The sequence below is a fragment of the Pelophylax lessonae genome (assembly GCF_965119305.1).
Source record: "Pelophylax lessonae genome assembly, chromosome: 5".
Classification (NCBI taxonomy): Eukaryota; Metazoa; Chordata; class Amphibia; order Anura; family Ranidae; genus Pelophylax; species Pelophylax lessonae.
The window spans coordinates 169,630,222-169,644,320 of record NC_138772.1 but is presented as its reverse complement, the minus strand read 5'-3'; the positions used below and the strand labels follow the sequence as shown (position 1 = coordinate 169,644,320).

Below are 14,099 nucleotides of genomic sequence, written 5' to 3'. Positions count from 1 at the left end.
TGCGGGAGGCTCCAAGAGACCCTGAAATGGTAATTCCAAAGCAAGCGCGTCTGGTTCCGCAGACCAGCCTTCCCCAGCCTGAAGGGCCGCATCTGGGGTGGGGGGACATCTTCACTTCTTTCTGGATCCGTGGACCTTGCTCATTCAGGACAAATGGGTTCACGAACTGATTCGGTTCGGTTACAAGATCGAGTTTCGGTCCTTGCCTCTGGTTCTTTCCTTCCAACTTAAGCCTGTCTCCAAAGCGGCTACAGGGCCTCTACGGAGCAGTGCAGGACCTGTTAGCACAAGGAGTTATTGTGCCAGTTCCAGAGTCGGAACGTTTCCAAGGTCTTTTTTATTCAAATCTTTTTACAGTTCCCAGGAAGGAAGACAAGGTTCATCCGATCTTGGATCTCAAGGCTCTGAACAACTTTGTGCGGGTTCAGATATTTCGGATGGAGTCCATCCACACAGTAGTAGCTTTCCTTCAGCAAGGAGATCTGATGGCTTATATCGGTCTCAAGGACGCTCACCTTCATGTTCCAATATATGTCAGGCATCAGTGTTTTTCTTTGTTTTGCTGTGGGCGAGGAGCACTTTCAAATCTTGGCGTTACCCTTTGGTCTCACTTCAGCTCCTCGAGTGTTCACAAAGGTTTTGGCCTTGTTACGGCAAAAGGGGATCGGGGTACTGGATTACCTGGATGATCTGCTTCTGTATGCAGTGTCTTCCTCGGCTCTGGAATCCGACTTATAGGTTACGGTGTGAATTCCGCAGGAGTTCATTGGACACTGAATTTTCAGAAATTGACACGGTCTCTGTCCACAAAGCTGAACTACTTGGATCTGATGCTGAACTCAGCATCAGCCCGGGTGTTTCTTCCTCAGACAAAACCACTGAAGCTACAGGAGGCTGTTTGGCTCCTGTTGTCTAACCATCGATCGTCACTCAGGACTTGCATACAAGTGCTGGGTCTGATGGTCTCCACCTTCAAGGCAGTTCCGTTTGCGCAGTTCCATACCAGACCTTTGCAAAGGGAGATTCTGATCAAATGGAACAAGGATCTGCTGTCATTGGACAATCTGATTCTGTTGGGTCGGGGTTTCCGCTCCCCATCCCTAGGTCTGGGAAAATCTTTTCTTCCCCTGTATTGGACTGTAATCACAACGAATGCCAATCTGTCTGGATAGGGAGGTGTCTTGGGAGTGTTTGGTCCAAGGTGTCTGGACTCGGGAAGAGTCCAGGTTGTCGATCAACATCCTGGAAATTTGGGCAATCAGACTTTGTCTCAATGGATGGATCCTCTGCAGGGACGCCCTGTGTGGATACAATCGGACAATGTTACTGCTTTGGCAAATGTTAATCATTCAGGGGGTACAAAGAGTGCCCTGGCGGCCCTGGAAGTGGCTGGCATGTTTAGGTGGGGAGAACCATATGTTCCGGCCCTCTCTGCTGTGCACATTCCGGGGGTAGAGAATTGGCAAGCGGACTATCGCAGTCGGGAATGGTTTCTACACTTGGAGGTTTTCCATCAAATATGTCTTCGGTGGGGGACCCCCGATGTGGACCTGCTGACCTCCCCTCTTAACAGTAAGGTGCAGAGGTTCGTGTCAAGGTCTCAGAATCCTCTGGCCGACGCTGCCGATGCTCTGGTGGATCCTTGGGGTCAGTATCATCTGATTTACGCCTTTCCTCCAATTCAACTTCTGTCGAGACTGCTACGCAGAATCGAGGTAGAAGGAATTCCAGTCATTCTGGTGGCACCAGACTGGCCTTGCCGGTCTTGGTACGCAGGCCTGGTAAGGCTGGTAGCAGATGTCCCTTGAAAACGTCCTCTCAGGGAAGATCTTCCATCATGCTTTACGTTCGCTGTCTTTAACGCCGTGGCTATTTAAAGCTAGGTGCTGAAAGACAGAGGGCTGTCTGAGTCGGTGATTCCTATGCTGTTGAAGGCTAGGAAATCTACTTCCAGGAAGGTTTATCATAGAGTTTGGAAGGCGTATATTACTTGGTGTGGTAGATCCAACGTTTAGCTCTGGGCACCATCAAGGGCCAGATTTCCGCCTTGGCTATTTTTTTTTCCAAAGGCTGTTGGTGGCAAAGTCCTTGGTTCACACTTTTGTGCAGGGAGTTCGCCATCAGGCTCCTCCGGTGCGATCCCTGGTACCTCCATGGGATCTCTCTTTGGTTCTGTTGGTGCTTCAGAGGCCTCCCTTTAAAAATTTTGGGAAAATTCCTCTGCTCACTCTGTCGCAGAAGGTTGCTTTCTTAGTGGCTATTACTTTCGTGCGTTGAAGTTGGCTGCGTTGTCCTGTCGGTCACCTTACTTTGTGATTCATAGAGACAAAGTGGTGTTGCGACCATGTCAGGCGTTCCTTCCTAAGGATGTCTTGGGGGTTTCATTTGAATGAGGACATTGTGCTACCGTCCCTATGTCCTAAGCCTAAACATGCTAAGAAAATTGCCTTCCATTCCTTAGATGTGGTATGGGCGATTCGGGTTTACCTGGCGGTGACTGAACCGATTTGGAAATCTGATTCTTTGTTTGTTCTTACGGATGGACCTTGTAAGGAGCAGGCCGCATCTACTGCGACCATTTCTAAGTGGATCAGGCAGACAGTGGTGCAGGCCTACTCCATTAAGGGTCAGGTTCCTCCTTTCCCTGCATTCTACGAGGGCGCTTAGTGCCTCCTGGGCCTTCCGTCATCAGGCGTCAGTGGTTCAGGTGTGCAAGGCGACTACTTGGTCGTCTGTACACACATTCACAAAATGTTATAAGGCGGATGTATTTGTATCGTCGGTTGCGGCGTTTGGCAGAGGCTTTCGCTTATTATGACACTGCTTTGGGACATCCAAATAGTCTGAAGAATTGAAGCCGTGTCTGTCTGCGAACGAAAGAAAACTGGATTTTTGTCTTACCATAAAATATATTTCTCTGAGGTTCACTGACAGACACAGCACCTGCCTCTCTTTTGGTGTTGGGCTATTTGTTCTTCTGACACTGCTTGTTACAAACTGGATGTCCTACAGCAGGAAATGATAGTATTCCCTCTGGGACTGCCCAAGGGACGTAACCAAAAAGGTTTCCGCCTAGTCTTACTCCTGAAGAGTGACCATATAATACCCAATGGTCTGAAGAATTGAGGCTGTGTCTGTCGGTGAACCTCAGAGAAAAGGATTTTACGGTAAGACAAAAATCCAGTTTTCTTAAGGTCTGTTGAGGAACACAGGTCGGTTTATGATCATCCCGCTGTTACTGCCTTGCTACTGAATGAAGGCATGCTGGTAGTAGGTTTTTTTTTGTTTTTTTTTTTATTTTGTCTGCCAATGTCCGATCCTCCTGTAGGCAGAAGTATACTCTAAAGGTGAAGGGCGACATGTGTCCCTCAGTGGATTCCAAGAATGGTCAGTCATTATTTTTTTCATTGACTGGTAAAGACGTGCATAAAGATAAAACTAATAAACAAGATATACCGACTATGTCAAATTCTCACTGCTCTTTTTACAGTATTAGTTTTATTGGAAGGAGGCCCTAAATGTGTAACCCCCTTCCCAGTCAGTGTCAGTACAGTGGCAGTGCATATTTTTAGCACTGGTTCCTACAAAGTGTCAGTGTCTTGTAGTACACCACAATGTCGCAGTCTCGCTAGAAGTCCCTGATCGCCACCATTACTAGTATAAAAATAAAAAAAATTCCATAAATATATCCCATAATTTGTAGGCTCTAAACCAATCAATATATGCTTATTTGGATTTTTTTCCTTTTTTTTACCAAAAACATGTAGCAGAATACATATTGGCCCAAATTTATGAAGAAATTCGTTTTTAATGTTTTTATAATTGCATATGTTTTATAGCAGAAAGGAAATATATTTATTTTTTCAAAAATGTTTTGTTTATAGCTCAAAATTTTTTAAATGCAGTGGTGATCAAATACCACCAAAAGAAAGCCCTATTTGTGGGGGGAAAAATAGCTTACATTTTGTTTGTAGAACAGTGTTGCACAACCTTACAATTGTCAGTTAAAATAACACAGTGCCGTATTGCAAAAAATGGCCTGCTGGTCACAATGGAGGGGAATCTTCCAGAGTAGTTAAAGTTGACAGATTTCTATCCCACTGATGATTATGCAGTGATTAAATATGTGAATTTAAAAATTTAAAAGTAATTCACTGTCTCTGTGGGGGAAGATTTACTAAAACTGGAGAGCACAGAATCTGGTGTGCATAGTAACCAATCCATTTCTAACTTCAGCTTGTTCAATTAAGCTTTGACCAAAAACTAGGAAGCTGATTGGCTACTATGCACAGCTATACCAGATTCTGCATGCACCAGGTTTAGTGCCGGTTCACACTGGGGCGACCTGTGAGGCGACCTGGTCGCCTCACAGGTCGCCGCAGGTCGCCTCCCATAGGGAAGCTGCGGACCCGTTCTAATAGGAGCGACACAAGTCGCTCCGACCTAGAAAAAGGGTCCGGAGCTTCTTTGGGGCGACCAGGAGGCGACCGCCATAGACTTCAATGTTATGAAGTCCATGGCGGCCGATCCGAGGTCGCGGCGCGCTGCTCGCACCGCGATCTCGGAGGTCGTCCCTGCAAGTAGCGTCGCGGTAATGTGAACCGGCGCTCAGTAAATTATGCCCCAGTCTCTCTTTTTTGTCTCTTTCAAATGTGTTAAAACAGTGTGATAAATATTTTGTTTGCCCAGATTGCTCACTTTCAGAAAGAGATGGATGAATTAAAAGCACGGACTGCAAAAGCCTGTTTCACTGTAGGGACTGATGAGGAGATGAGACGATTGAAGACCGAGTGCAATGATCTTGATTCCTTTGTGCGGGAAATCAAAGCAACCACAGAGGTAAGTACACCACAGTAGTAGTAGTGTTTCATTGCTGGGCATATCTCATTTACCATGTAACAAGTAATCCTGTCTATGAGCAGAGAACTTAGATTGTGGTGGCATATAGCCCCATGACACAGGCAGGAACACAAGACTTATAAACTTATTTGGTTCAGATGATGTCAAGTGTGTGTGGCGGCAACCAGGTGAGGAGTACAAAGACAAGTGTGTCTTGCATACAGTCAAGCATGGTGGTGGGAGTGTCATGATCTGAGCTGCATGAATTCTGCCAGCACTGGGGTGTTACAGTTCATTGGGGGAACCATGAATGCCAACATGTACTGTGACATGCTGAAGCAGAGCATGATCCCCCTCCTTCGGGGACTGGGCTGCAGGGCAGTATTCCAACATAATGACTCCAAGCACACCTCCAAGACGACCACTGCCTTGCTAAAGAAGCTGAGGGTAAAGGTGATGGACTGGCCAAGTATGTCTCCAGACCTAAACCTTCTCGAGCATCTGTGGGGCATCCTCAGACGGAAGGTGGAGGAGTGCAAGGTCTCTAACATCCACCAGCTCCGTGATGTCGTCATGGAGGAGTGAAAGAGGACTCCATTGGCAACCAGTGAAGTCCTGGTGAACGCCATGCCCAAGAGGGTTCAGAAACCAGCAAATAAACCGTCGGTGCAAAGCACCTGTCCCCTGCGCTCTGAGTGGTACAATCCTCTATCCAGCTTGGCTACAGACTTGTAGATGTCGAACTATTGACACGGTAACTTTGGAATGCTTCAGCCTTGCAGCCCCTCACAAGACCAAGGTGGACTGGCAACTCTAGAAACGATAAACAAACACAAGAGCGCACCGGCCTAGTGCATTATCCTTTAAGCAGGTTTAATAAAAGTATTGGAATAAAAATACTCACAAATGAGTTCTTGATAAAAGCACATCAAACAAAATTTTTAAATCCTCAGCATCGAGATTGGCTCATCCCCCAAAGCTGTATAGGCTTACGCGTTTCGAGGCAGCGGCTCTTCTTCAGAGTCTAGAAAGCATGTCTAAGCCCATGCTTTATATATTGGACAATGACTCAAAGGGCCAGATACAATTGGATAGGGACCCTCCCTGTCCAGGGCATGTGCATGAGGTCCCCGCCCACAGACACCCATCCATTATGATAGGATATCGCCCCTAAAAAAGAGGGAGTGATGGTAGGTAGTAAATCAAATTAAATTAATAGAGGCATGATATAATATACAAAAGTGTAAATAGAAATGACAATAAGAAGAAAAAAATAGATAGAGATATCGATATTGGTACTGATATTACTGCCAGAACCCAGAGACCAAGACAGCAAACAGAAAACAGGCACCAGCCAGCAGATTCAGAGAGGCTGAAAGTTACATCAGTCCTGATCAGCAGAGTGCATATATATTATTCATGTAAGGCATAGCTATCAAGAATGGAAGTGATCGTATCAATAATAATAATAGTGACCCCCATCTCACCAGCCTATACAACACTTCAACAATGCTCAGCAGTGAGGAGCCTTGCACCTACTAGGTGTCTATGTGCATTCTGATGCCAAAATATCATGGACCTTATAATTGAAGGGGGCCATACATAATGATACCAAAATGAATCAATCCAATGGAAGGCTCACCAAGCAATCCCAGGGGTATCCACGGCTGTTTCCTCACCACAGTCAGAATGTACAGTTTCCCACTCACTCCAGGCACAAGGCTGCTAAACCCCATAATTGCACAACCACTCTAATGTTGCAGTCAGCATTGTAGGGATAGTATCATTCATATCAAACTATTGCATGTGTCCTACAGGCTGCCTCTGTTAATTTAATTTGATTACTACCTACCATCACTCCCCCTTTTTTGGGGGCGATATACTATCATAATGGATGGGTGTCTGTGGGCTGGGACCTCATGCACACACCCTGGAGAGGGAGGGTCCCTATCCAATTGTATCTGGCCCTTTGAGTCATTGTCCAATATATAAAGCATGGGCTTAGACATGCTTTCTAGGCTCTGAAGAAGAGGCGCTGCCTCGAAACGCGTAAGCCTATACAGCTTCGGGGGACGATCCAATCCCGATCTCGATGCTGAGGATTTTAAAATTTTGTTTGATGTGCTTTTATCAAGAACTCGTTTGTGAGTATTTTTATTCCATTACTTTTAATAAACCTGCTTAAAGGATAATGCACTAGGCCGGTGCGCCCTTGTGTTTTATCGTTCCAAGAGGGTTCAGGTAGTGCTGGAAAATGGTGGCCATGTATTGACACTTTAGGCCCAATTTGGACATATTACACTTAGGGGTGTACTCACATTTGTTGCAATCGGTTAAGCCCTTAATGGCGTTGTTGCTTTGAGGGGACAGCAAATTTACACTGTTCTACAAGCTGTACACTCACTACTTTACATTGTAGCAAAGTGTAATTTTTACAGTGTTGTCACATGAAAAGATATATTAAAATATTTACAGAAACGTGAGGGGTGTACTCACTTTTGTGAGATACTCTTGCTATACATGTGTATAAAGACCATAGAGTGTGTTTATTTTATATGGCTTGTGCTTTTTCAGGAACTGTCTTAACAGATTTCTTTTTTTGTTTAGTCTCTACATAATGATAATGGGTGTCTACAAACCACCCTGCGCGATGCATTTACAACTGTGCAAGATGCAAAAGAACTGAATGAAAAAAAAAAGAATACACTATACCGCCGTCTTCTGCAGCAGAGACCTCTGGACCCTAAGAGTGAGGCACAGATGCAGGTAACACTGGGGACTGGTGCTTCTCTACAGTAAACAAAATGTAACTGAGCAATGATGTCTTTAACCAGTCTGCTCTTCTTATGACCCAATCTCTTGATTTTCCTTCCAGGAAATTCGCAGACTCAATCAGTATGTGGAATATGCTATTCAGGATGTCAATAATGTCCTTGATTATCGTTGGGAGCAATATTTGTGCAATAGGAAAAAACAGAGGTGGGTATTTTTGTAAATACATCTTAACCACTTGTCTACAGAGGCATTTTTTTTTTTTTTTTTTGCACACGTTAAAACGTGCATTTTGGCTACAAAATTACTTAAAACCCCTAGATATAATATGTTTTATGAAAGCCGAGGCCTATAAAATAAATTGGTGGCAAAGGTACACAAAAAATGTGGGTACACATACAAACACAATCAAATACGCATGTGTATTTGGTAGATAAACATTGGGTTGCGTTTAGTTAAATAGATACCAAACATTTGTATATCTTTAAAATTTCATGTGCCTGTGGAATGGCTAAAAACTATGATCTACAAAATTGTCCATAGGTGATACTTTAAAAGCTTTTACAGGTTATAAGTTTAGAGTTCACCATAAGCTATAACCCAAGAATTATTGCTCTTGCTCTGCAGTTTGTGGCAATACTTCACGTTTGGCTCAAATTTTGTTTAAATACACGTGCATTTTGCATTCATGTGTATGTTCTGGGTGATTGGGGGGGGGGAACACACAAGTTGTCTCCTAAACCCTTAAACTGGTCAAAAGGTTCAGTAGGGACCGGCTTCATTTCTATCCATGTATGGGAAAGCTGGGTGTACAGAAGTTGATCTACTGATCAAAAACCAGCCTGTTGGGTTTTCCCTGCTCGATCAGCACCACCGGCTGTAGCTGGCAGTGCTGATCAGTGTATTCTGATAGCAGGAAGTCTCCCCGCTGTCAGAATACAATAGCTCAGCGGGTAGGAATCCCCCATACAGATGAGTGTGTGGATGTGGGAATCAAAAAAATTTATTTTTTATTTTTTTCCCGCTGGTTGAATGGAAAAAAATGTGTTGCCTTTCGGCTGCTTTTATGTGTGACTTGATCCTGTTAATAAAGTGTGTTTACCTAATGTTGTCTTTATTACCATTGTTCATGTGTTTACTAGTGAAGTTTGCTTGTTTTTGATCATTTTGATTTTTTTTTTTGTATTAGAAACTTTCAGGTTGGAATTTTATGTGAGCCATTTATGCACTTTGCTTCCCACAGGGGCATTGCTGTTCCGCAGCGAGAGACGCTTTTTAATACGTTAGCTAGTCATCAGGAAATCATCAGCCAGCAGAGGCAACGTTTAAACCAGCTGGTAGCCAACTTGCAGGAGCTCGGCCTGTACAACCAGACCTCTCAGTGGAGTGTACAGATAGATACATCCAATGGTCAAAGGTATGGTATTTTCCATATGTTTTCTGAGCAACAATTAGCCTGGCTCATAGATGAATGAAGGAGATTTAGAACCCTTGGAAATATGGCTTCTAAAATGTGGTCAAATGTTTATTTTAGAAAAAACGACAAACACAAATTCTTTATTAAACGCATAGTTCAATCTTAGCCTTTGCCTGAGAAAGGTATCTCATCCTATTGTATTTAGACCCTGTTGCCATTCTATTTATTTTTTTTTCAACAGTCCCCCCTCATAGGATTATATTTGCATTCAACTTATTTTTGGCATGCTGTTTACTTGTAAAACCCTCCCTTGTCTACACACGACGTTCTGCTGGGACTGCTGCTGGACAGCATTTTGGATGTGATGTCAGCAGCCCCAACAGACTTGGAACTGTCACTCAGATGACACTCTAGTATTTCCCTACACTCCTCCCCTGACCACAACACAAAATGTTATATGTGGGACGTTTAGCAAGTACAAATAGTATAATGAGAGTGTGTGGTGTTGTGCCTAATGCCCTTAGCAGTGTCATTAAAAGAATTGTGTTGTAAAGTGCAAAGTTTAAAATCTTCCTCCTTCGTGTCCTTGGTAAATAGTAAGTGGGTCATATATATACATCGATATCATGGAATCAAACACTGGTTCCTGTGTAAACTTCAATAGTGTTTATAAATGTGAAACACAAATATGTACTTAAAACAAAATCGCAACTGAATGGCGTGATCACAAAATCACAATATCGCAATATAATCGCATAAAAAAAATACTTAAAAATGCAATATGTATATGCAATTTATAAGTGAATCCATATTATCAAGAAAAAGTGCAACCAAAGTCTGAAACTTTCCCCCTTTAGTGTCTTTTATAAATAATAATGGTGAATACACAAATATAAATCGATATCATAAATTCAAACCCTGCTGCATACAGGAAGTGATGTGAGAACCTTTGTGTCTTACTGTCCATTAAAGGAGCAGTTTGTTTTAAACTTAAATATAAGTTACTACTTTTAAATAAATACCTACTTTGAAATTACTAGACCACGATGACCCCTTTTTTTTTTTTTTTTTTTTGCATGAATCTTTATATGGAGGAAGAACGCAGTTCTAAAGGGCCACGCACCCCACTAAAGAAAGGGTATCTGGATATACAGTGGAAAAAAAAAAAGGAGGAGGATGCAAGAGGAGCCCACCGGGCATACCACAGCATATAGGGCAGTGATGGCAAAGCTTGGCACCCCAGATGTTTTGGAACTACATTTCCCATGATGCTCATGCTCTTTGTAGTGTAGTTGAGCATCATGGGAAATGTAGTTCCAAAACATCTGGGGTGCCAAGGCTTGCCATCACTGATGATGTCGAAATTTAACCAAGTAAGAGAGGTCAAACATAGAGGTTAAGCGGTGGTGGGGATCACCGAAGCACCAGCACTTTTCTGATTATGAATGATTATGGACTCGCTTATGAATTGTATGTACATGTTGCACTGTTAAGAACTTTTTCAGTTAACCACTTCTGGACCGTAAGGATTTACTCCGGTAATAACCAGGCCATTTTTTGTTTTGCGCAAAAGTTATATCATCTACAAACTATGGTGTAAATACTGGAATTTACAATTAAAAGCACCACTTTTAATTTCTGACTGCCTATCTCATTTCTGGAAGTGCTAAAATGGCAGGGCAGTACAACCCTCCCCCCCCCCCCCCCCAAAATTACCCCTTTTTGGAAAGTAGAATTAGTAAGGAATTTTCTGAGAGGCATGTTGAGCCCATTGAATCAACAATTTACACCATTAGAAAGCCTGAAGGCAGTGACTGGTTTTCAGTGTCCTTTACTTGGCTAGACTAACAAAGTCTCACCCATGTGGTATGGCACTCAGGAGAAGCAGCAGCAGAATGTATTTTGAGGTGTAATTTCACATGTAGCCATGGCATGTTTGAGCAAAATATCAATGTGTAAAAAAAAAAAAAAAAAAACATTTTTGGAATTTTCCCGATACTTGTGACAAAGTATAAAATATTCCATGGACTCAACATGCCTCTCCGCAAATAGCTTGGAGTGTCTACTTTCCAAAATAGGGTATTGGGGGGGGGGGGGGGGTTTGCGCTATCTTGACATTTCAGGGCCTCCGAAACTATGATAGGTAGTGAGGAAGTAAAATAAGAAATTTATGCCCTTAGAAAACCTGAAGCGGTGATTGGTTTTCGGGGTCCCGTACACAGTTAGGCTTCCAAAAGTCTCACACATGTGGTATCCCTGTACTCAGGAGAAGCAGCAGAATATATTTTAGGGTGTCGTTCCACATATGCCCATGGCATGTGTGAGCAATATATCATTTAGTGACAACTTTGTATGAAAGAAAAAATAATTAAAAACATTTTAATTTTCCCCGAAACTTGTGGCAAATTATAAAATATTCCATTGACTCAACATGCCTCTCGGCAAACAATTTGGGGTGTCTACTTTCCAAAAAGGGGTCATTTGGGGGGTGTTCTGACACTTTTTGTTTACATGAAAAAAATATATTTTTTTTTAACTATAAAATTATTATAAAAATAAAATGTGTGTGTGTGTGTATATGTATATATGTGTGTGTATATATATATATATATATATATATATATGTATATGTGTGTGTGTGTAATAAATATATATATAAAGCAGAGACTACAGAACAAAATGGTAGATGTTGCAATTTTTTGTCACACAGTATTCATGGAGAGATTTTCCAAATGCAGTTTTTTGGGGGAAAAAATTATATTTATTTTTTTTAAATTTAATGCACTACAATACACTATATATTGCCCAATTGTTTGGTAAAATATAAAAGACGATCCTATGCCAAGTACATAGATACAAAATAAGAGATACTTTTAAATTGTATACGCCCGTGCAACGGCAACAAACCTCATACATTTTTAAAAGCCTTTACAGGCTACTACTTTAGATTTACAGCAAGTCTACTGCAAGAATTACTGCACTTGATCTGCTGTTAACGGCGATACAATACATGCATGGTGCAATTGCTGTTTACATATGACACCAGACCGATGCTTGCGTTCGCCTTTGCGCGCAAACGCGGTGGTGTGGTTGCTTGAATTTTTTTGTTTTTTTTTCATATATCTATTTTTGTTTTATTTTGACACCTTCCCTTTCATTTTTTTTATTGTTATCATAGGGAGTTTAAATATCCCCTACAATAGCAATAAGTAGGGACAGGTACTCCCTTTTTTTTTTTTAAATTGGGGTCTATTTGACTCTAGATCTCTCATCTGCCCTTAAAGCGTCTGATCACACTAAGATTGGTGTGGTAAGATGCTTTCCCAATTTCCCATTGGTGCTGTTTATATCTGGAATAACTGAAGTCATGAAATGCTCGTAGCTTCCGGTATCTTAGGCCATAGAGATGATTGGAGCCATTCTGGTCTCCAATTAGCTCTATGGTCAACTGACGGCTACAGTCTCGGGTTACCCGGTGGGACAGGAGAGCTTGCGAAATCTGTGGAAGGTGGCGGGAGTTGGAGAGGGCAGTCTAACGGCTAATTATCTGCTAGGATTGCTTTTACATGAAAGCTGACCGCTGGCTGTAAAAAAACGATACCAGAAAGTGTGTAGTATACTCACCATTAGACCTCCCAGCATCCACTTCTAATGATGGGCATACATGCAATGTTGTTTTTGTTTTCGTGCAGCCCATGGGCTGAATAAAAAATAAAAAAAAACATGTCAGATTCCTCCATTCGCTTCGATTGATGTGGATGAAGAAATCTCTGCCAAGAGAAGTGTTAAAAAATATATGGCAAAGCATAGGGGAGATCTGCCCTCTGTGTCCACCCAATCCCCTATGCTTCGCCATATATGCTCCTTTTTTAACTGCAGTGGTGAAATCACCTCCTACAGCGCTACAATCATTGATTACATATAAAGTGAGAGCAAACGCTGTTGCTGTCAGAATAAACAAATCAGTGCGGCAGCTGATGGGTGCGTACCTGCAAAGCAAACCATGGTTAATGATAAAACATTAACAATAAAACATTACAGTATAGCAGTATATTATACAGTAAAAGTAGAACGAGTAGAAAAGTAGAGTACTTAGTTACATAGTTAGTCAGGTTGAAAAAAGACACAAGTCCATCTGGCTCAACCAATAAAAAACAAAAAAAAAAACAGTAATGAAAACCCAACCATACAATCCCATATACACAATCATATACCTGCACTTGATCCAGAGGAAGGCGTAGTAGTTTTACTCAAGGGGGTGGTGCTAGTAATTTTATAGACAGAATTCTTCTCTCCAAGTAGAGTAAGAACAGAAAATTAACTCAATAAAACGACAAATGTTTTTGGCTTTTTAAATTTTTTTTTCACACTTTTTTTAAAATACATGTTCCAGGCTAGGCTTAAAAATGCAATAGCCAACATCTTTCGAGACCCTGTGTGAAAAGGTGTGCCCTAGACTGTGCCGTGCTGTACCCCTATACGAATACTCTACTAGTGTGTGGTAGCAACGGAAACAGTCCCCGATGCAGAGACCAGGTTGGTCAGGGCAGGAGGGACAAAAATAGCGGGTGTCATGCCTAAATCCGCTATTCCTACAGACCCAACATCTTCTTTGGGGTGCTCTTTGGGTAGGGGTACAAGGGAGGACATCCAGAAAATGCCTCTCGTGCAGCTGGCTCACTGCATCTGAATTGGGAATTTGGGCCACAGCACCTTCTGGATAAAAAAGGGCTTTGATCTTTTCCTGGAATTTTAGGAAGGATCCACTTCTTCCTTCTTCCATTTTGTATAGGACATAAGCTTTCAGCAGTGCCAATTGAAATAAGAATACAGACACGTTTTTGTATCCTCGTCTGGCCTTACGGGCAATTAAGTAGGGCGCCATCATCTGATCGGTGAAGTCCACCCCCCCCCCATGTTAAGGTTGTATTCGTGGACAGAGGGGCTTCTCAGCAACATCAGTCAACTTTGCAATTTGGACTGTCGTATCTGCGTGAAAGGAAGACCGAACGAAAACATTCCTTGTGTCCCTCCACTTCACTGCAAGCAATTTATCAGACTTCAAGAAGGC

General features: G+C 42.4%; 1 protein-coding gene across 2 annotated transcripts in view; it reads left to right on the top strand.

Annotated features, from left to right (window-relative positions):
* NUP214 (nucleoporin 214) overlaps positions 1 to 14,099 on the top strand; it is a 265,238-nt gene that overhangs the window by 65,168 nt on the left and 185,971 nt on the right. For both annotated transcript variants that reach the window (XM_082258635.1, XM_082258634.1), the window contains exons 16-19: positions 4,690 to 4,839; positions 7,447 to 7,605; positions 7,715 to 7,818; positions 8,855 to 9,028. In XM_082258635.1, coding sequence (XP_082114761.1) covers positions 4,690 to 4,839; positions 7,447 to 7,605; positions 7,715 to 7,818; positions 8,855 to 9,028 — 587 coding nt within the window. The remainder of the gene's footprint in view (positions 1 to 4,689; positions 4,840 to 7,446; positions 7,606 to 7,714; positions 7,819 to 8,854; positions 9,029 to 14,099) is intronic.